The sequence below is a fragment of the Cydia fagiglandana genome, chromosome 7 (assembly GCF_963556715.1).
Source record: "Cydia fagiglandana chromosome 7, ilCydFagi1.1, whole genome shotgun sequence".
Lineage (NCBI taxonomy): Eukaryota > Metazoa > Arthropoda > Insecta > Lepidoptera > Tortricidae > Cydia > Cydia fagiglandana.
Genome location: NC_085938.1, coordinates 21,405,982 through 21,428,623, shown reverse-complemented (window position 1 = coordinate 21,428,623; position 22,642 = coordinate 21,405,982). Strand labels below are relative to the sequence as shown.

Genomic DNA, 22,642 nt, shown 5'->3' with positions numbered 1-22,642 from the left:
TTACGAAAATCGCACGCAAGTTCTTGAACAGTCTACATGGAGTTTCGGAGTAGGTACGTCACACTGACGTTATTAGACATTTTTATGAGTTGTTGGCTAACATAAAATCATTGAATGTACGGGACGTTTGACATTGTTTTTTCGTGTTGTCGTAAAACTAGCCTATTTATACTATATCATAGATACTAAGCCGTGTAGTACAGCGTCTCACTTAAGCTGCGACCTCGAGATGTGCCGACAGACACATTCCCCCAGTCTATTTCCAGCCTTGAACCCAAGCAAGTGCGAATAGCTACAGGGCTTCACATCGGATTTCATATATTTATATCACTTTGTCAGAGCTAATAAGGTATGAATAATGATGGCTCGTAGGAGACTTAGTTTTGACAAAGAGTATTCTCTAAATTTCCGTTAATATTGATATAAATTCTGCGGAGTTCTCCCTAAAAATCTTCCTACTGTTAAACCAACGAAGAATAATGTTTTGGAATGGCCACTTAATTAGCATCTGTGCTGTAGTAGGTATCCAAATATGGTGGTTACGATTATCTCATCGCAACTTTTAAACTAAAGTGCTTATATTATATGTCAGGGACGTATAAACTGCCGTTAAACCATACGAAACGATTAACGGAAACCGATGACGAATATTAGAATGTCGGATATCGATGACGCACGGTGACGTAGGCAGCAACAGCAACCTTTACGCCCACGGGCGCTCGAGCGTAGGACGGACGGGCCACTCACTTTCAACATTATCTTGGACGGTATTTTAACTCAAAGTGTGGATTGTTACAGTGAGCGTGTTACGTCAAGACAATAAAAATGTAGGCACTTAGAACTTCATCACATTCTCCCAATAAATCGGAGGACAGGCTAATATAATGGTTGATCTGTCGATCGGATCCTCCTTCTTTATAGGGAACATGGGTGTTGGAGAATCTGAAGCCTCATGGTCTGAATAGATATTGAATTGATACTTAACGCGCTTAAGCTGGTGTTGTCTGAACAGTTCAGGAACTCTCTTGACTGTTGGAAAGAGTAACCTTGTGGCCTCAATGATACTTAAGAACTTAATATTTAAAAAAATTAAATGTGCTGTCGCTACCCTTTACAGTTTACAGCATGAAAATGTCGTATCTTAGAGATCTGACGAGGAACGAGGATATCAACCCCTGTTGCCTGAAAATAACTATTATTTTTTATTGTTTAAGAAATTCTCCTTTTTTTTCATTTATTTCCAATTCAAATTAAGTAACCGAGACAGTGGTGACTTTAAAAATAATATACGACTTGGAAGAAACTTTAGCTAAAATCTATAAATTAGCTATATTTAACAATCACTTGCGCAAGTAAATGCTGGGTGTTGCTACGTCAACTCAGCCCACGTATAAATGTGAATGACCTAACAAAATCTAGACGGTGTCGTTCGGTGCTCAGCTGCTCGTGAAAAATGTATCGAAACAATAAAATAGAATAGTATTATCGTTTTTATGGCTTCGAGACTTCTATTGGCTGTGCGCGACACGCGACAGTGGCGCCTCCCTGGCGGCTTTTGATTTTTCAGTACAGCCTAAGTGTAATGAAACGAGCATAAAGGAGCGTGTGTTACCTCTGTTTGAGCCGCAGCCGGTGGTCGTGCAGCCGGACGTCGCCCGTGTTCTCGATCCCGTCCATGATGTTGGACCGCTTGCTCTCCCCCACCACCATCGTGACTGCAACAATCCACAACAACAACTTAATAATCGGCATTTGGGGATGGATATACCTAAGGGCTTAGCCAAGTTGAAAGTTGACAATCGTAAAAGTGATGTTATCTTATGTGTTGTTATTCATGTTCCAATGTTATAGCTTATAGCTGATTTGCAAACAGATTAGGACCGGACCGCGCAACGCAACACGCGAAAACGTAACGTTGCATGACATTCACGGGAAAGTCGTGTAAATAACAATAATCTATAGTCAACTTGTAATTCAAATGCTGTAGACGCTGTAGTCCACTTTGACGCTCAATAATTTAGTTGTTTATTATTCCGACTGAATTGAGACTTCGCTGCCATTTCGCGACTTGTAAGATAAAGGGTCGGCTGCACCAAACCGTCTGTCACCGTCAAAGCGTTCGCTAAATCTTATTTTATGAGAAGTTTCATAGTTCACTGCTGTGACGTTGATCACGATCAGTTCACTAATTTGGGTTGGTGCAACTGCTAGCCTTAAAATTTGTAGATTTATACATGTCGGTGTGGAAGAATCGCAACTGGGTTGACTGACTCCAGAATCGGTACCGAGGTATAAAACGTGCACTACCGAAACACATGTCGGGAAAACACCCGACCCTCGTCATCGCAGGACTCTCACGGCTCGTTAGCTGTGTCATTGCATACCTCACGCTTATAACTTGGCATAGACACCACTTTTCCCGACACATTCATATCGCCTACTAATCGTTTCGAACAAACCAGTTCTCTAATCTCGCCTAGTTGTAAAGCTATTCGAGGTTTTGTTAACCTGGATAGCTTGAAGCGATGCATGCTTCTCTCCCATCCCAGGAGACTCGTAATTTATTATCTGGCACTAGCTGAATGCTAATTAGTTTATAAAACCCAAAGGAGGTACGAATGTACAGAACGTATAGGCAGTTGTTACGTGTTGTGTTTGAGACGGAAGGGTGCGAGGCGCCACGGCGCGGAACGCCCGATTTGAGAAGCAAAGCATGTCGTGCAATAGTGTCGTGAAATTATGATAATCAGTGGTTCGAATTCATACATTAGTCGTACGGATAACATATGCATATTGGTTCACTGGCAGCCATGGAAGAAATACGTTCGATACACCCTAGTAATCTAAGTTACATACAAAAAACTGCTACTTATACCGAGTTGTTACACTGACTGCAGCAACAATTTTCTTGATAAAATGGGCTTATTGTGAAAGTCTTATAAAGCGACAGACACCTAGAGCGTTTCTCATAAGTAGGGTTAATCGTCTATTACTGGCCACCTTAAAATGTTCCAATAACTGAAGACTAAAAAAGATTAAGAGGGCGTAGAGGAGGGTAAATTTTCAGATTCTGTCAAATTACCCCATTTCACGCACAAACGCAGCTCACGCACACTACCTCAATTTACTGGGACAGGTCAGTGACCCCTAATGTTTTTTTAAAGGTGCTGTTTCGAGTTTAGTGTTAACTACTGACCTCCTTTGAGGAATTTAAACTGTCAAACTTTCCTTTGTGAGAAGACAGAGAAAAGACACTTTTTATATATAGCTTTCCTTGTTTGTTCATGTCGTGTCATAGGTATGTGACGTATTAGGTAATTATTTATTTTCGTTGTTGACTTTTGTATTAAGATAGGTACAAACGGCGACGCTCTTAACTGTCCATCGGTAGACCTTATGCCTTTTGTAATAAGGTTTACGAACTGTCAGTTAACAGTGTGGTGGTGTGCGATGGTAGGTATGCGGTTTGTAGACATAGACCAAATTAAAACTAGGAGTTTTATTATTAAAGATATAAGAAATCGTCTATTTTACCTACTCGAAGTGAACTACTTATATCTAAAATTATCCCTTCATTAGTTATAAGACCTATAGTCTTGTAACATATTTTTTACAACTAAACACGCTTATTATATTTTACTTATAACTAAATTTTTAAAGCTCTATTGATAATAAGGCTTTAAAAACATCTAATAGAATGCAGGTACTACGCTTATACTTTTGTAAGTCAGTAAGTGATGCTTACTTAAAACTTATCGGGAAATCAAAAAACTCATAATTACCTATATTAAAATATTTAAATTTACTATTCCATCTCATACGTTCAATAAGGCCCGGGACCGGGCCTTGTCACCTGCACTGACAGAGGGCCTTTTTAGCCCCACATAATATTAAAGAACTGTGTCCCGGATAGTATGGGTTCTGGGCCATGACCATGACGCGTCCCGAAGTAACTTATACAGGGCGTAATCGTTAAGTGTAGCCAGGCTATAATTTCGTAAATATAACAGATATCAGAAAACTTCAAATTGTTATCGAAAGTGCGTTACCCAATGAGTAAAATTGCATTAAGGGGTCATCCATTAATTACGTCACACGTTTGGGGAGGGAGGGGGTCAAGAAAATGTGACATGGGGAGGGGGAGTCACAAACACTGTGACGTCACTTTAACTTCATCACTATTCATCAGTAACCGAAAATTAATTTATATTTTTTTATTCGCAGTACATTTAAATAATGAGGTTTTGGAAGTATGTAGGTAATTGGTTTTGTGTTATATAATTATACATATATATTAATTTTACCAAAAAAATTTTTTTTAAATAATGCCGAGTTAGTACTGCCGATTTCGTTGAAAACAAAATTACCTAAAATGTGACGTCACACTAGGTGAGGAGGGAGTTGCAAAATGTGACCAAGTGTGACAAGGAGGGGGGGAGGGGTCAAAATACCTAGAAATTCATGTGACATAATTAATGGATGATCCCTAATAACTTTTTTAAATAAAAGCAGAAATATCCCAAACATTAACTTCAAACCCTCCCATACATTTAGTACGACGACTCGACGTTTTTCATCGCAAATAATGAATCTCAAGCAGTTTTATCTCTTACGACACCAACGTTCTTTGAAGGGTGAGTCGTCGTACTAAATGTATGGGAGGGTTTGTGAGTTAATGTCTTAGAGTAGAGTTAATGTCTGGGATATTTCTGTTTTTATTTAAAAAAAAGTTATTAATGTAATTTTACTCATTGGGTAACGCACTTTTGATATCAATTTGAAGTTTTCTGATATCTGTTATATTTACGGAATTATTGCCTGGCTACACTTAACGATTACACCCTGTATATCATTAGATAGTTCATAGCCTATATCTATAGAATATATCGTTCTTATGAGCGTATTTGGTGGGCATACCTTATAAGTTTCAGTACAGGAAAAAGTACATATGAGCTGTACTTTTAATTGTTAGTACAATCGGTATCAAATAGATAGTGAGGGCCAAAGTGACCAAATATAGCTATAGGATCTAAATGTGAACGAATAGGGTTAGGTGAGGCATATAAGGCCCACCTTTATTTTAACTGAAATAGTTTTATAAATAATCAGGATATTATTACCAATTCAATTCAATATAGATTTCTCATGTGTTCATGTTTCTTCATATACCAAAATAGCTATAAAAATATGCCGGCGCTTTTGAAAAATACACGTTTTATAAAAAAACCATACCATGTTGGTTCGGAACCGGGCCTTGTTACTTGCACTGTCAGTGGGCCTTCTTAGTCATAGTACAAGTTCAAGAATAACAGAGAATATTACCGGGCCTTATTACCTTTTATCATGAATTAATTTCATCTTCAATTTAAATGGTCTAGTAAAATAAGGCCTACATGAGTCATGGAAAAACAAATTGTATTTTATTTAGAAAGTACCTATATGTTGTTCATAATCTTCAGTAAGCTGACCTCTAAGAGTCTATCTATTATAATAATTAATGTAGATTGACAGTTTACTTAGCAAATTGTACTTTTACCTTTAGGTTTTATGTCGGAAATATCTCACCCAATTTGTACTGAAATATAAGCATTTGAGCGTAATTAATGATGTTTACTGATTGTTAATCTTAAATATACCTACTTAATATTATGAAGGGCACTTGTATTATTTTAGCGGACCGAGCGGATGTATATTTTTGTGGACCACTTTTTTATTTAAATAATTAAATTGTAATTCATTTCATAAAAGGTTATTACAATTAGGGATATAAGTAGATACCTCACCTATCTTATTACAAAGCATTACAAAAATGTCCAAAGGCCAAAGCCACGCTGATAAGACATAAGACCTTATAAACGACCTCATAAATATAAACGTTCACTGAAAAAAACCAAAGGCATTTCTCATAATTTTATTTCGTTACTGAGTTATCGTTTTGCACCGAATATCAATGAAATAAAAGCACGTTGTTGTTTGATAGATACATTTATATAGACATCGTCACATGAAACCAATATAGGTACTCGTAAACCAGACCACTGCTGGTATTGGCTTTAAATATCGTTCTTTCAACTGATAGTATAGCCACAAATACTCGCTGAGACTGCAGGTCGAGTCTTGATTTCAATTTCTTGATGATATATCATTGAATTAACTTTCAGAGCTCGTGATAGCTCTCAGAATAGCAACAGAACTAGTTGAAACTAAGAATTTTATTGCTGAAATTATGTGAACAACATTGCTCCGTCTTCATAAATAAAATTTTAATAATTTATATTGCTTAGGCTAAAATGTGAAGAATTTTGTTGATAAATTGTTTATCTAGTATATTGACATTATGTCATATATGTTTTTAAAATGACGTAACATGAATACCAGCACAATGAAAATTTATTCCAATAAGAAATAACAAATCTTCAAACTTTTTTCATTTTAAGTGAATTAGTAAGAAGCTAATTACACTGATTTGGTTGTATTCATATATTTTATTAAATAATTTGTTATATTTTTTAAGTATTATGACTTGTGAATAAAAAGAAATCGAAATTTTAATGACTCTAGATCTCCGTGTGACGTTATTTATTTACCCTATTTATTTTGAACACAGTTTTTCACTGGTATCATCATTCGTATACGGATATGAATTTCTGTCAATATATATTCCAAAACGAAATGTCAAACTGGGAGATCCTGGTACGCGTCCGCTTCGAACCAAGCCCAGCGGGCATCTGATTGAATTGAAAGGAGAATTTGACAGATATGGCGGATGTATGGAAATGTTACGAAAGTTTATGTTTACGATTGAATTTCTCTGTAGCCTTTAAGAGGAAAAATAGGAAAAGCCTGATTCGTTGTAGTCCAGTTATCTGGCTTTCGAAATCACTCGATTTTATAGCATGAGCATCGATTTTTTTATACAAATTTTACTAAACGCTGACACTCGTTCATCTCGTTTTAGGTACAACTTTGCATAAGTGTATTTATTATATTGTAAAATATTTCAGATTTTCAAGGGTGATTCGTTGTAAACACACTCTTTGGGATAATAATGTCATTTATTATATTTTTTTTTATCAAGAGATGTGAACGCTAGCGACTAAACGGTGACTGCCTTTTTCGCTGATTTTGCTCGATGCAGTCTTAAGTATAATATTCACACAATCGTAGTCAATTTTTAGTTATTTGGTTTACTTAAATTGTGTGAATAAATATATAATTCTCATTTTAATAGTGCGTCCAGTTATTGTACGATTTACCCTATAATTAATGTACATAAAATCTGCTGCCACCGCCACTTTCATGTAAGTATGTATTTCATTGTGTATGAAACCTTCGCCTCGGCGCCAACGACAAAGGCCCCCGAGTCCGTTCAATGTAAAGGCTAGTTAGTATTTCAAACACGTGCTGCTTTCATTGAACCTTGTATGAACAGAGCAAACTTCACTCAAGAGTTTGCAATAAGTATCGCGTAGGTTTACAGAGATCAATAGTAAAACATATTTCAGCAATTCAAGGCATATAATTGATTGCTGAAGTCTGCAGTGGCGGCGCGTCTAGATTGTTCGTAGGCAAGCCGTAGCTGAGTTGCCCTTCCTTTTCTTCACAAGTTTAAAGAAAATAGCCCAAGAGCCTGAATATCAGACAAGCCGATAAGAATCGAGTTCTATGGACAATCCGCCACTGGAAGTCTGTGTTCTTTGTACTAGAGTCTTCTCGCCCGTTATAAGGCTAAAGTGCACGAAGAATGTCGTAGATTGATCCGCTATTTCCTATCTTTATCGCATGCTGATCGCATGCCAATATGCCTTAGAATATCATACATGGTCAATGGCATATTGGTGTTGTATGAAAGCTAATATCAGGTAAATAGAGATAATATCTAGCCCAAACAGAAAAGTTTACCTAAAATAAGCATTGCTATAAAGAACTGTTCAAAGAAACATACAGTCATAAGAGCGAATTATATAAAGTTACACTACACCAAGAAAAGTCTGCAGCGATTTTGACAGCCCACGCACTGCAAGTGTTATTTATACTTTATACGTCATAATTTCATAGAAGTTTGAGGTTTAAAATAACACTTGCACTGCGTGGGCTATCAAAATCTCTGCAGCCTTTTCTTGGTCTAACTCTACCTATTAATACAATCTAAGTACTTATTTAATCAGTAGACGAATTGAGATACTCCTCATTTTCGTAAAACTAAATAACTGACATTGATATTGAACTCATTATTTTCAGACTAGAGTAACAGTAACATTAATAAACAGCAGTGTATTTTTGACAGCGGTTCACACCCCGTCGCGTGTCGGCTTACATTAGGCCGCGTAATGGCCTAGTTGCCCCTCGTTTACTCCGCGACGTGTTTATTTACAGGCGCTTTTGGGGACGTCCACGAATGAAGACACATCAATCGTTTCTAACAGGGAAATGCCACAACGGAGCGTTAAAGCTGCGTTTCCACCAAAGCTGTAACACAACAGCTGAGCGGGGAGAGGTTTAAGTTCATATAAAACAAGTGAAGGATGTGAGCGAGAAATGTGTTGAGAGGGATGCGAGCGGAAACCAAATAAAAAAACCTTCCGTTCTTGCCTCACATCACATCCCACTTCGCAGTTCGCCGGACGATATCAGCCTGTCAGTTAAACCCAAAAGGTGACAGTCCCGAACAACTGACAGGCTGATATCGTCCGGCGAACTGATAATCTGTGGGCCGTCTTAAGTAGAGTCGACGTCCAAGATATCTTTACATTTTTCGCCTTATTGCAAAAGAGTAAGGTGCAAAAGTGTAAACATAAATCTTTGACGTTGACTGCTGTACAATTCCTAAAACTTCGTTTTACCGTGAAGTGTTAAAGTTAATATTTAACAGAATTTCTTAAGCAATTTTAACTTTTGGGTCAAGACAAGAGCCTAACCTAAGCATACTTTAGAACCCGAGTCAGGAAATTCAGGCTCCGGGCATGGCAACTTTTCAAGCAACGCTCATTAACTACTCGTACGTAGATATACCTATTAATGATTTAAAAATAAATACAAATTAAGAATAGAACAAAATAGGTCAACATTAGCCGTACGAAGACATACATTTGTGACGTATTTGAAATATGGAGAATCACTTGTTAGAAGAAACAAATAGCCGTCCATCATCGCTGCCAGTGCCCACGCCACACCACGCAACGAGTAATCAAATGAGGTAAAAAATGCTAAAACCACAAAACCTTATTTTTACGAATTAAGAACCAACAGAAATAACTATGGTTCCCGTCCAAGTAGTCCAACATATAGATATATGTACTAGTATTATTTGTAAAGAAAGATATTTTTTACAGATTTCATTTCCGATACTAAGCTATTATCATTATCAATCATCATATCGATGTACTTTTCTTTAGGAAGACATCTAACATGTTAGAATCAAGCCGAGCCTCATATTATACTCAATAAGATTGCGTTGTTTTATTACAGAGTTGACAGTACTTACCTAGTTACATTTTGTCTAATTCTCGAAAAGCTATGACAAGCTTCATGTATCTATCTGAACTGTCCACATATCCTGATTCGAAAATTTGCCGTTGCTCATCGAGCATGTGATGTGATCGCACCACGACGATTGCGCTCGACAATCCTGTCGACAGCCTGACACGTGCTGCGGGACATTAGTTCCCTGTAACCTCGTAGTAAAACCGTACACAGGACTAATGGCTTTATCAAAGTACAAATAAGAACCCATTTAGCGTGTGACTCAGCAGCTTGGATTGTTCTATTCGCGTCCATCGGCTAACTCGGGACTCTTTGCCAAATTATAAAGTTTACGACAAAAATATGCATAGAACTGCGTCATCTCGCCGAGTTTACGTGGTCATGGATAGACAGACGGCCTGTACCCGTGTACCGAGGAGCTTACAATGATAAATAACCGAGTCCACTGCACCGCCTGCGTGTGATTCAGTAGGTTTCATAAATTTCATTATTTCCCCCCAGGGATTGTATTTCCATAAATAAAGTAGCCATGTCCATTACCCAGAGCTTAAGCTTCTAGGTAATAGGTAACTACTAGGTATCGACAAAGACAAAAAGTGTACATTTACTGGTATTCCAATCCAGGTATAAAATCCAAAGAACCGTAGAAGACAGGTCCTGCTTATCCCCTGCGCCCTAGCACAGCGCGCGCCCTCACTTCCTTAATTTGAAATTCGTAAACGATCTGCAGTTCCTACCAATATTCAGTTATATATTTAGGGCTAGGTACTTAACCAAACTGGACAAAGTATGTCGAATCGAAAGAATATAATATGTATTATAAATAGTACGTTCAGTATGCTTGATGCAATGTATTTTATTGTTGTTGTTCACTTGTTGTATACGACACGCTCTCTTTATACAAGAGTCTACATTTCAGACGTGTTTTAGTCCACATTGAACATTTATTACAATGGTATAAGGTGCAGTAATGCAGTTATAATAGGTACTTTGCAAGAGAGACGTGTGATGCTAATGGCGTGTTCGCTGCATTCGTATTTAGAGTAAGTAGGCTGCAATTTGCGTTTAAGACTAGATCAAAGTCGTAAACCTGAATCACGCGTGGAATTTGTTGGAGTTACTTTCGACACAGAGTAGGCAGTGATCGTGGGTAGACAGCACCAAACTGTAACGTGTTAGTTATGATGGATGTGGGGTATGGTATGTCGTGCGTTATTCGTGCTTGTGCCGGGCGGAGATAGGCACAGACAATAATGTAATTTTTAACAATCTAACAAAACCCTAATCGCCCTGTGGGAGTCTCGTCACTCGGCTAGGCTACAGGTCAACACGAGAACCTGTGAATTCCTTTTTTGCAACCTCTAAGTGTAATCAAAGGATTCATCCATTCTTCGGCTCACTAGACAACGCGTAAGAACACTATTAAGAACGTATTATTTATAACCAAACGCGAGCCGCGTAAGGAAATGCCCTAATCGCTCGTCTCGGCCGAGGGTGTCGCGGCACGCGGCTAGGGGAATGATCGTACTCGCCGTATTTATAGCCCAGACGAGCTATTCCACATATCCTGAGGTTATTCCCATTCACATCCCATAGCTATCTATCTATCTCAGGTCGACCTAGGTACGAATAATGAGCATTAGAGACGCTGACACGTGTTGAATTTTATCAGTTATTTAGTTAAATCAATACAGACTGATAGATCTATCATGATAAAAGAAAAATATTAATAATTAAAAATACGAGTACAAGACCTCAAAGTTTACATGTTATAACCCGAAACAAATACATAAAGATTCACCGTTATTGCTTCCGACCACCGGTCACCGGTCGGGGTTTGGTTTGACGACCGGTCTGGCCTAGTGGGTAGTGACCCTGCCTGCGAAGCCGATGGTCCTGGGTTCGAATCCCAGTAAGGGCATTTATTTGTATGATGATACAGATATTTGTTCCTGAGTCATGGGTGTTTTCTATGTATTTAAGTATTTGTATATTATATATATCGTTGTCTGAGTACCCACAACACAAGCCTTCTTGAGCTTACTGTGGGACTTAGTCAATCTGTGTAAGAATGTTCTATAATATTTATTTATTTATTTATTTATTTATTTATTTATTTCTTACATTAAGTACCTTTAAACCAACCGTGCAACCTTTTTCATATTTATACATAAACGCATTATCAGACACGGTCAAAATATAGTAGCTGCGTGATAAGAGTGATAAGAATAGGTGTTGCCATCATTCAATAAGAAAACTTTTCAGAACGTGAAAATATACTTCTATGACTCTCATCTCTGCCTAAATATTGCTTTGACGCAGAGCCGTGCATGCAGTGGGTCTCATGATTCACAGAAATTTTGTTATCAAATTATCATTATACATTGACACCATAAGAACAACCCAATCAACATGCGAATGGTTTCACATATGTGTAAGTTCCGAACAACTTTTCTTATCACACCAATCGGTTCGCAAAGCGAGTGCTCGTTTAGCGATTAACAGCCATGGGAATTCCGAAAGCTCTGACGATTGAAGACTTCGAATAATCAGTGTATGAGCTGTGATAGAACACAGTTTCCAAGGATCAGGAGGTCACGTTACACTGGCTTTCTGCCTGGGCTTGTCACAGCGGCAGGAATGAAGCTGGCCGCCCGCGCCGCATTTTTCTGGATGTGGCGTTTTATACTCGTACGTCAATGTTGTGACCGTGGCGCCACAAACATTGACACCCATCTTATAACTGGCCTAGATTCCGCGACCGTAGCGATCATTTCAAACAAAAGAGTTACATCGCAACGCAACGGTACTCCGGTAGAGTCAGAACTTCGCAATAACGTCAAATTTCAACGAAAATATAACGTTTATAGTGAACATTTTTATACTTTGTTCAGATAAAGTCGATACAAAGTTAGCCTAGACGGTCTCTAGTAATTTATTCGTGCATTTTTCGATTTGCCTCTTTATTATCAATCGAATATAAATAAATAAATAAAATATCATTTATTTCAGGCATTTAGTCCATAAAAACACTAAGACAAATCACACAATACACAATACAGGTACAAGGTACAATAGCAAACAATATAGGTACAGAACAATATAAAATAATAAATATATAATGTCAACAAATAAATAATAAATTACGTAATCTAACTAGAATCTAAGGTCCAGAGAATTTGGTCCAGTTATGGGATACTGGTGCATGCAATGGCAACCAGTGTCCCATAAATGGACCATCAAGCCTGTCGGCGACGACTGCCAGCAGAGCGCTGCCGCTGGCGCGTACACGCCGCGCTGCCGAGGTTGCTCTCTTGCGCATGGTGGCGTAAAAGCAGTCCACACGCGCCTCCGCGAACATTCCCGAGGCACTGAAAAACCTAGGTAAATGCAGCAGCGCCCTTACGCGTTATTGTATTGAACACGGAGAGCGTTGTATGCCTTCTGTGTGTATTTAACCCACAGGCTGCTCGTGTAAAAAGTGGTACAATATGCACGAAACAGTGAAGTTTTGATGTTAAAAGAGCAACGAGCAAACCTGCGGGCTATCATATTGGCTCGGACTGACAACGCTCTCCGCTCCCGTTCAATATCTTCGTCATCCTTAAGGTCATTAGTCAACACATGGCCCAGATATTTGAACTGGTGAACACGCTTCAAGGGGACCCCATTGAGACGTACAGGACAGAAGGTACCTCGGACGGACATTTAGTCCCCGCTCTGAAAATCATTAGCTCACTCTTCTTAGCGTTATATTTAAGGCCGTGACTACTGGCAAACTGCTCGCAGAGACTAATGAGTTCGCGGAGACCTCCAACAGATGCACTCAGCAACGCCATGTCGTCATCATCATCATCATCTCAGCCTATATACGTCCCACTGCTGGGCACAGGCCTCCTCTCGAGCGCGAGAGGGCTTGGGCTATAGTCCCCACGCTAGCCCAATGCGGATTGGGGACTTCACATACACCTTAGAATTTCTTCGCAGATGTATGCAGGTTTCCTCACGATGTTTTCCTTCACCGAAAAGCGACTGGTAAATATCAAATGATATTTCGTACATAAGTTCCGAAAAACTCATTGGTACGAGCCGGGGTTTGAACCCGCGACCTCCGGATTGCAAGTCGCACGCTCTTACCGCTAGGCCACCAGCGCTGAAGCTGCCAGCCATGTCGTCAGCGTAGCTAATATTGTTGAAGCATACCCCGTCAATGTGACAACCGACATGACGGCTGCTGAGCACCTCAATCAGATCGTTAACGTACAGGTTGAAGAGTGTGGGCGAGCTCAGCCCCCCCTGTCTCACGCCACACTCCAACCTGTACCCCTCCGAAATACTATCCCCCATTTGACATGATTGATCTGGTTCCCATACCAAAACTGAAATATCCGGATAAGCTCTAGAGGTAACTTAATCTTGTCGAGCTTTTCCCATAGCTTATGATAGGAAACCAGATCAAATGCCTTCGACAAGTCGAGAAAGCAGGCGTAAACGGGCGTATTTCTGTCGGTATAGTATTTAACGGCATGCTTCAAACATACAATGGCGCTTTCTGTTGAGAGTTTGGGTCTAAACCCGAACTGGTTGCCATGTAGCGTAGCATGAGTATCTAGGTGTTTATTAAGCATGCCGTCAAACACTTTGGCGATAACGGTAGCCAATGAGATAGGCCGGTAGTTGGATTTATCTCCAATATCACCCGTCTTGTCCTTAATAATCGGCACTACTACCGTTCTCATTAGCTCCGTTGGTAGGTATGAGTGTTTAATGCACAGATTAAACAGCATGGCCAAAAGTCTAGGCAGATGTGTGCCCGCATACTGCAAATGCTCAATGCTGAGCCCGTCGTGACCTGGAGACTTGCCTCTAGACATTGTCTTTATAGTTTTAGCAAGGTCTTCAGGAGTGAACTGTACTATCTGGTCTTCATTGACGAGCTCAGGACCGGGCACCCGACTATCCCTAACAAGTTCCGTGAGGGGTGATTTCATGGCAAAGTTAGATTTAACCCTTATCTTGGCAAGGCTCAAAATATCTTAAATATAAACATTTTTTTAGTTTTTCGTCACCTATTGAGCATACTAGACTATTAAAAAATAAGGAAAAAAATCCAGGATTTTCCAGTTTCGGAAAATCATATGTATCATATTTGATACAATGCCAATCCGTCGACAAAATAGTTACCTACTTATTAGAAGAAAAATGCGGATTTTAATAAAAATAAAACATGTAATGCAACAGAAATTATCATTTATTGCTAATTAAAAGCAATCCAAAGCATCAGATAACTATCACACCTGTAAAAATAAATTATATCTACGAATATCTGATCACATGGGCGGAAAATTTGATCACGCAAAGTTTCAAAAAAGTTGTCAGCAAAAAGTTTAGTAAAATATGAAAAGTAAACAAATAATTTAAAATACAAAAATTTTTTTTTTCACTTTGGGAGCATTTTTGCCATACACAGATTTTTCCGTGCTACGGGCTACGGCGTAGCAATAGTGCTACAGCGTACAAATATACAGTTAAATAACATCTAGTACTTTGAAAAAATCAAAGTTCAATGACTAAATAATACGACAACTAATATTAAATACTTGAAACATGTTTTGTAACCCCAAAAATATAAAAAAAATTATAAACCTGTAAAACTATTTTGACGACAACTTGGCAAAGTATTAAATGTAATACAATCCTTTCGATAATTACATTTATGAGTTCTTGGCAATGTATCAAATATAATACATAGAGTCTGGCTAGCCAAAAATTGTTGACAGATATTTCGTTGTTGTATCACCAATTGTCTATGATTTAAAAAAAAAGCTACAAGTCAGTTGTCAATTTATGTCATTCATTCAAATTGTTTTCGGTTTATAAGGGATATATTTTAAATAAAATTAATGAAGTCTATACTGAGTGTGGTCCGCAAACTATTATTTAAGCTCGTAAATAATTACGACAACGTGCGAAGTCGGCGTGTAGCGTTATATAACGAAAAACTGCAATGTTTACAACTCCTTAACAAATGTAAACAAATTAGGAGGTTGGTGCTCTATAAATATTTTGATACTTAGCATTTAGCATATTTGGCATAGTACTTATGTATTTTTTTTGGTGATGGATTAATAATACGGTATTATCGAGCTGTCTTATTTACACTACATTTCATTTTCCGCCTTGTTACAATGTTATATGGTGAGAGAGTGTTAACATATGTGTTTATCGTTGACTCTACTTTATATAGTGCTAGAAATTATGTGAGCCGACTTTGAGTGCACGTCAACGTATATTTAACTTATATCCTTAGGTGCCTTGCGTGTGCATAGAAAATCAAAAATATTTTCTAGTATCAAAACTATAATTCCTACTACGCAAAGTGTGACCAGCCCTAGATTTTTTGAATTTCCCGCCAAACATTTAAGTAAAATTTCAGTAGCCAGACTCTAACAGTTTTATGTCAGGTTCTGTGTATTAAATGTTTTTAAATTCGAAAGCATTGTAAATATTTATGCACTAACAGATAGTAAATGCATCAAAATGTAGATTATGGAAAAATATATACTAATCTAAGAAATAAATGCATAACATCCAGTGCGAACCGAAATCTGTTGTTTCCGTGGCGCCATGTTGATCATTACTAATTAATTTACAATGACACTTGTGTCCATTATTTTTTTCTATAAGTAAGGAGGGTACCTCGACATATTGAGGGCAGAATTATTTTGTTAGGTAATACAGTGAATCTGCTAGATTTTTTTAAGTTCCATGTATCACGGGTGTTACGATGCCAAGATAAGGGTTAAACAAGTTGGCTTGGCTATAGACTTGTGGTCACTTATACCTTCAATGCTCACAGGGAGGCCGGGTTTACCATTCAACCTGGCGGTATTCTTCCAGAAACCTCAAAAGTCGTGTTTGGAGTGCAGTTCAGCAAGACGGTCCATTTTAATTTGGTCACTATGATTTTGACACCATTTTAATTTCGACTTGAATACGCGCCTCGAGCCGCACATCTTATCGTATATACGACCAGAAGTGGGCTTTCCATACCACAGCCAAATCTTGAACTTGTCCCTAGCCTCCCTATGTACTAAGCCAACATGCTTGTTCCATCCCATCACGTGAACAGGTTTTTTTACACGACCCTTTTGCCCACCCTCACGACCTGCCACTGCTGCCGCCCTCAAAGCCTCATAAATTATCAATTATGTTCCTGTGATACACATTATTTTTATTACACAATTTATTATCACAGCTTACATTCGGTATGTCAATGTGTTTTAACCTGTTTTCACACTACAGAATACACATCTATTTCATACGGAGTCTGATCCTAATATGTCATGGTTCACATACACACTGCTAACAGAGTCTAGTGCCGAGTTAGTTACTTCACAATGGTCTAACCATCTGGTGGTCCCATGCGCTTCGCTCAAGAATGTAAATGTATGTGAATCGCTCAAGAATGAATGTGAATATACAAGAGCGATAGAGGCATAAAACAAAATGTCGGCCTTCAATGTTCGCGCAGCCTCAGGCAGTGGGATTTCACTCAATTGTTCGGGCGCGCTCGGTTCAGGATTCCTCCGAAGCGTCATCGAGGAAGAGCTTCATCGACTCATGCGTTACAGAGGGACGAGATTCGCTGTCCATTTTGTTACAGTGAGAATTACGTACGTGGTATAAACCTATGACTATGTCAATTCGGAGAATGGATCGAAATCTTGGCCCGTACCAATCAATTAATGTTTAGAATAGAAAACAGATGATATGTATTTATGAATAGTAATTCGGAGAAGGAAAAAATGAGGAAACTGCACTAATTCGAACAAGGCCTAGTTCTCATCTAGGTCAAAAGGTCAAACAGTAGTTGGTAATCGCTATTAATACCTGCCCTTATATTTGGGGGTTAGATAGCCAAGTAGACTATGGGCTTATTGGAAACAAACGAGAAAAAGTTAGGTGTGTCGTTTACGTCTGTACCTACAGTTAATACAGACAACTTTTTGCTGTCATCGATTCTACATAGTCTCAAAATAGCATTTCTGTGTGTTCTCTACATCCAGCTCATGTACTTATTACGTTTGTTTATTCGTTTTCAGCAGATGATCTCTAAAATAGTGTGTGTTTAGACGATGATAGATCAACATTAATTATAACCGAGAATCATCCATAGTAAGTACGTTCCCATATCTTTTCATTGTTTCAGGCTGTAAAAATGTCGGTTCATTTATGAGTTATGATGCAACAAGATCTATACACTTAAGAGAATAGAAACCAGGTCACTTCGTACGGAAATGTGCCCTCCATCCGTTTTCATGCCTCTTAAGTGTAACGAGTGATGATCGACACGCCAGTAAAAGTCACTTCATCCCGTTTTTATCGTGTGTGTATTGTGTTTTGATAGTCAAAGGATTTTAGACCTTAACATATGGACGATAAGGCAGATTTTACACTGGATGGCATGTGTTTAAGGCTCGGGGTTCGTGCTCAAGTGTGTTTGTTCGCCTTTTGCTTCCTCGGTATCCTAGTTTCGTGCTTGCAGGGTTTATCGACTTTGACCAAAAAATGTGAGTTAGATTTATTTCAATACCAATGAAAAAGAATAAAGGTTCCGTCGTACAGGCGCGTTTTCCGGGCGGGACGTGATGACGAGACATGAGCATTTTATATGTAAAAGCGGCACGCCCGCCCCGCTCACGCGCCTCCGGCAAAACGCGCCTGTGTGACGGAGCCTTATTTCTGTCGAGCAACAGTTTATCGTGAAACCGATTTGCCGAACTAACTGTTGCTATTTATTTTGACTAATCGTAATGTAGTCTTGGCAAGTTTTGATTTGTGGGCGGCTCTCAGAGCGGCTATAGGAGTTTAAAATTGCTTAAGGCTGCGTTAATGCGTTTCCACCAGAGAAAGTTAGTACGTATTTAATCTTATTAATACATAGCTTAAGAAAATGTGATCTACACCCTTCTGGGGTTCATGTGATACTTATATCCTCTAGCCGCCCATACGTCAAACCTTGCCAAGCAAAATGAATTTTATTTTGGCAACACAAAGTTGAAATTAGAATGGAACAAGAGACCTTTTTATAGGTCTCTGGGCGGCTAGAGGATATACTTTGTATTTTTTATTACCAATAGAAATTGCCGACTATAGTTCGTTTTTTTTAGCATTAGAAAGAACTCCACAGAAGCAAGCGTGCAGTTTTTATCAGGCTCTTCAATTGTTAATAATTAATGAATTATCTAATGTAGCAAGGTCAATACATATAATTTACTTCAAATTATTACCGCTAAAAGTGCCGGATTTGAAACCACAAGCTTACTTCTGCGAAGTTCTTTCTAATGCTAAAAAAAACGGACTATAGAGCTGCGCTGAGCGAGGATAGGACGGTAAATGAAGTGATTCTATTGGTTGTTAACAAAAACATCCCTCGTTGCGCATCTTCGTACATCTCTCTGGTGTAAACGCAGCCTTAACGTGATTTCGATTTTTCGAACAAAGTTTGGTCGCTTAGTTATTCTGTCGACTAACAGTTTATTGAATTAGCAATTTGTCGCACAATCTTACAAATCCCTTTTGTAATTCGAAGTAAAGTTCAAAGACGGACACTCAATAACCGTGAAATACTTCACTCGTTCGTTCACTTCTATCGTTCTATCTACCTATGCAAGAGCGATTGAGTGCCAGATGCCAGATGACGAAAATATTTTCGACATTCGCAGTAGGCCCCCTAATGCCGAATCTTAGGCAAATGCGAATAGTTGATTGGAGGTTATTCAACTGGTGGTGTCCGAAAATAGCCCGTGCTCGGCCGTCTATGTACCCGCTTCCGGGACTCGGCTGGCCCACTGGCCCGATCCCTCTACTATTAGTTACACTATTTATTACATACCTAGTGTAGTCAGCATCAATAGCGTATGAAACAAAGCGACACAAGTATCTGCCACTCTAGATTACTTTTCCAAAGAGATACCTATAATTTGACAGTCGTTCAAAAATATCTGAAATATGTAGTTTAATTGTTCCTATTATACACACATGCCTTTTAGTTGCTATCAAAGAATGGTTGAGACTTTTGGCGCATTATAGTTTGATACGTTACTTTTAATGCTGACTGTACCTACGGGCGCCATTAGACATAGGGAGCTGTCCATAAATTACGTCATCGATTTTTGTGAATAGCCCCTAGGTATCGGAACGGCATTTTTAATACCTCGTTGGTGGCAATGGCAATTTAACGAACGGGCTGCAGGATGCTACCGCTGCTGTAATTACTGCCGTCTGAGGACGAAACCTTATCAGAGTCATCGGTATAAGGAATGTCGACATCTAAACGCGTAAACGGTCCTTACATACAGCCCTTTATTGCATGATTCTGGCACCGGCACCGCCCGAGTGTGAGACATATAACTTCATTGACAGTTGGAAACTGCCAAATAGTGAAGATGTTGTCCCACGAAAGTTCATATTTTCACCACATCGTGCGCTGGCGTCGTGTGTAGGTATATGCCCCCACTACCAACTTCGCACATAGGCCACAGCCAATAAACATCAGTAAATATTGCATTTGCAAATGGTTGTTGTGATAATTGTGTCTTAAACAAGATGTTATATTTTAAGATAAGCCCCTAATAAAATAGCCACTAACCAGTAAGTAATAGCTGTTGCACGAAAGTAACTCACTTCTTACTTTCATGGGCTCACTGATTAATTTAAATCCCATATTTTGTATATTGGATGCCAGCCAGAAACACAAATAACAGAATTGTTACCACCACGTAGTAGGCATATTATTACAATACATTTGTTTTCTTATTCAATGTCAATAGGTTGGAAACAATGGATGATGTTATTTACTAAAACTTGGCTTGCGAGCAGAGTTAAATATTTAGATAGGTATTTAAAAGACACCAACATCACCAGCATACATGACAAATTGAAAAGAGTTTGTCGACCTCAGATCCTTCGTACAACAACAAGTAGGTCATTCATGGTACAGTCCGCATGACCTAAGTAGAATGACAATACTCAAATATCAATCATAATCATAATCATAATAGCCTTTATTAATAATAGCTTAATCATAATAGCCAAAAACTAAAACGGTATTATATATATAAACAAGTTAACTTATAAACTAGCATATTTGATTGTCCGCATTAGTGGTCGGCGTGTCTTGTGACACATAGGCCTCTCCCAGCTGTTTCCATTCCTTTCTATTAGCGTCTTCTACTTTTGTTTTTGTTCTTAATTCTTCTGCTTTTCAGTTCTATTTGTTTCATTTTTTATTTTATTTTTATTTTTATTTTTTAATGTTTCAGTGTTGGAGCTATTTCTTATTGTTTCAGTGTTGGAGCTATCTCTTATAGGAGCTGGAAGGGATTGGTCCTAACCCCCACGGGGACCAGCCGGATTGGGGGTTTATTGTGGATTTTCTTTGTCTGGTTAATAATTTTTCCTTTGTGTGTTGTGTCTTCCGGTTTCCGATGTGTGTCTTTACAGGTTTTGTGGCTGCGCTTCTTCTCGTGGGATCTTTCTGTTTGCCATAGCGTCAAAAGGGGTAGTTTTTGATTGTTTAGCTGGCTGCTTGATTCGTTCTTGAGGTCCGGCTGGGCCAAAGCTGTTTGGAGGTGTACTAGGGGGGGAAGAAGGAACTCTTTTCCTTTTATCTTGCTTTGTATGGTTGTTTTCCTTTACAATGAGCTTGTTATATTTTATTATGGCGTACTTCCCTGATTCTCTTGCCTCTATGAGTTTTGGTATGAGAGCTTTCCTTTCTTCGAGAACTTCTTTAGGAAAATCTTCTGTTATTTTAATATTTTCTGGGTGAAATTTTTTGTTCTTAAGTAGTTCTAGTTTTCGCCATTCCAGTGTAAGAGTGATTTTTATTGGTCTGATCTTCTTTTCTGTCTTCTTCCCCAATCTTTCCGCTCGACTGATCTCCCATCGGTCCCATTCCGCACCACCGCGCAAGAAACAGAAAACAACAATACTGAGCTTATGAGAATAGTTCTGGAAACTTTAAATAGCTTCAACAAGAAATATAATGGTGCAAATATCAATATCACATATGTAATTATGTACTTAGATATGTAATTATGTCATCTTTTTCTACGGTAACAAAGGTTTATTGTGTTACTCATGTAGTATATAATTGTTTTCCGTTATATTATATCGGAAACGTTCGTAATTTTCATGCTCTGATGTTACTTCAGTCAACTTCAGTACTTTTTGTATCGAGATTGACTACTTTTTTGTGAAAATACGAAGGAAAATAATTATGCACTACATCTGTACTGATCCAAACACCAAATTATATTTTTTCAGATCTTTTATATTTTAACATTAATTTTTTAATCAAATTTAAATATAGGTACTGTACTGGTTTGGGACTATGTTGATGTTGGTAGAAATTTTACTTGATGTGTCTAACTACATACCCAGGCTCAGGCTTGTAGATACATTTATCCACCCATTGGTGGATATATTATTTTTCTGTTTGTCAGTCCCATTAGCGAGGAGACAACAGTAGCACAGTTCCAAATTCTACTAAATAACATGCATGGTAAATGGCCTATGGAAAAAATGGAAAGGGCTTAAAATTACTACATTTATTCACTGATTAATTTCAATACAGTAACAATATAGTTTAAAGCCGGTAACTAATCCACCAACCACCCAAATTAAGAATTTAATAAAAAATCTAAATGATTGTTTGTAAAATGCAAATTTTTCCACACTGGTGTATAAAAACAGATAGTATTATATCAAAATTACACCTAAGGGAGTAATGGGTTTTCACTAATTATACAGTATGACTGCCTATTGTTACCTTTATTTATATTGTAAATCTTTTATTTAATTTTGTTTTCTTTTGAGGCAATGTTATTTTAAGTCAAATGAAAACAATTTCGGTAGATGGCTTGAAGTATGATGTAAGATGGTAAGAATAATGTATTGTTTGACACCTTATTAACCGAAATTGAATTTATAATTCCAACAGAGCACTTTTGCAATACACATTTCATACCATTTAAGCCTTTGCAAGTTTGCACTATGAAGAATAGGTAATATGTGCAAGGTTCAATTTTAAATTTTGCATGATTATTATCGACTCGACATGATTGTTATCTTTATTTTTTTCCTGTTCAAT

The 22,642-nt window shown here is 38.1% G+C and overlaps 2 protein-coding genes across 2 annotated transcripts in view; one reads left to right on the top strand and one right to left on the bottom strand.

Annotated features, from left to right (window-relative positions):
* The window catches only part of LOC134666132 (uncharacterized), a 303,746-nt gene that overhangs the window by 231,896 nt on the left and 49,208 nt on the right, over nt 1-22,642 (top strand). The window lies entirely within an intron of this gene.
* LOC134666262 (uncharacterized) overlaps nt 1-22,642 on the bottom strand; it is a 65,242-nt gene that overhangs the window by 40,739 nt on the left and 1,861 nt on the right. Inside the window, exon 2 of the mRNA XM_063523414.1 lies at nt 1,613-1,715. Coding sequence (XP_063379484.1) covers nt 1,613-1,710 — 98 coding nt within the window. The 5' untranslated portion in view covers nt 1,711-1,715. The remainder of the gene's footprint in view (nt 1-1,612; nt 1,716-22,642) is intronic.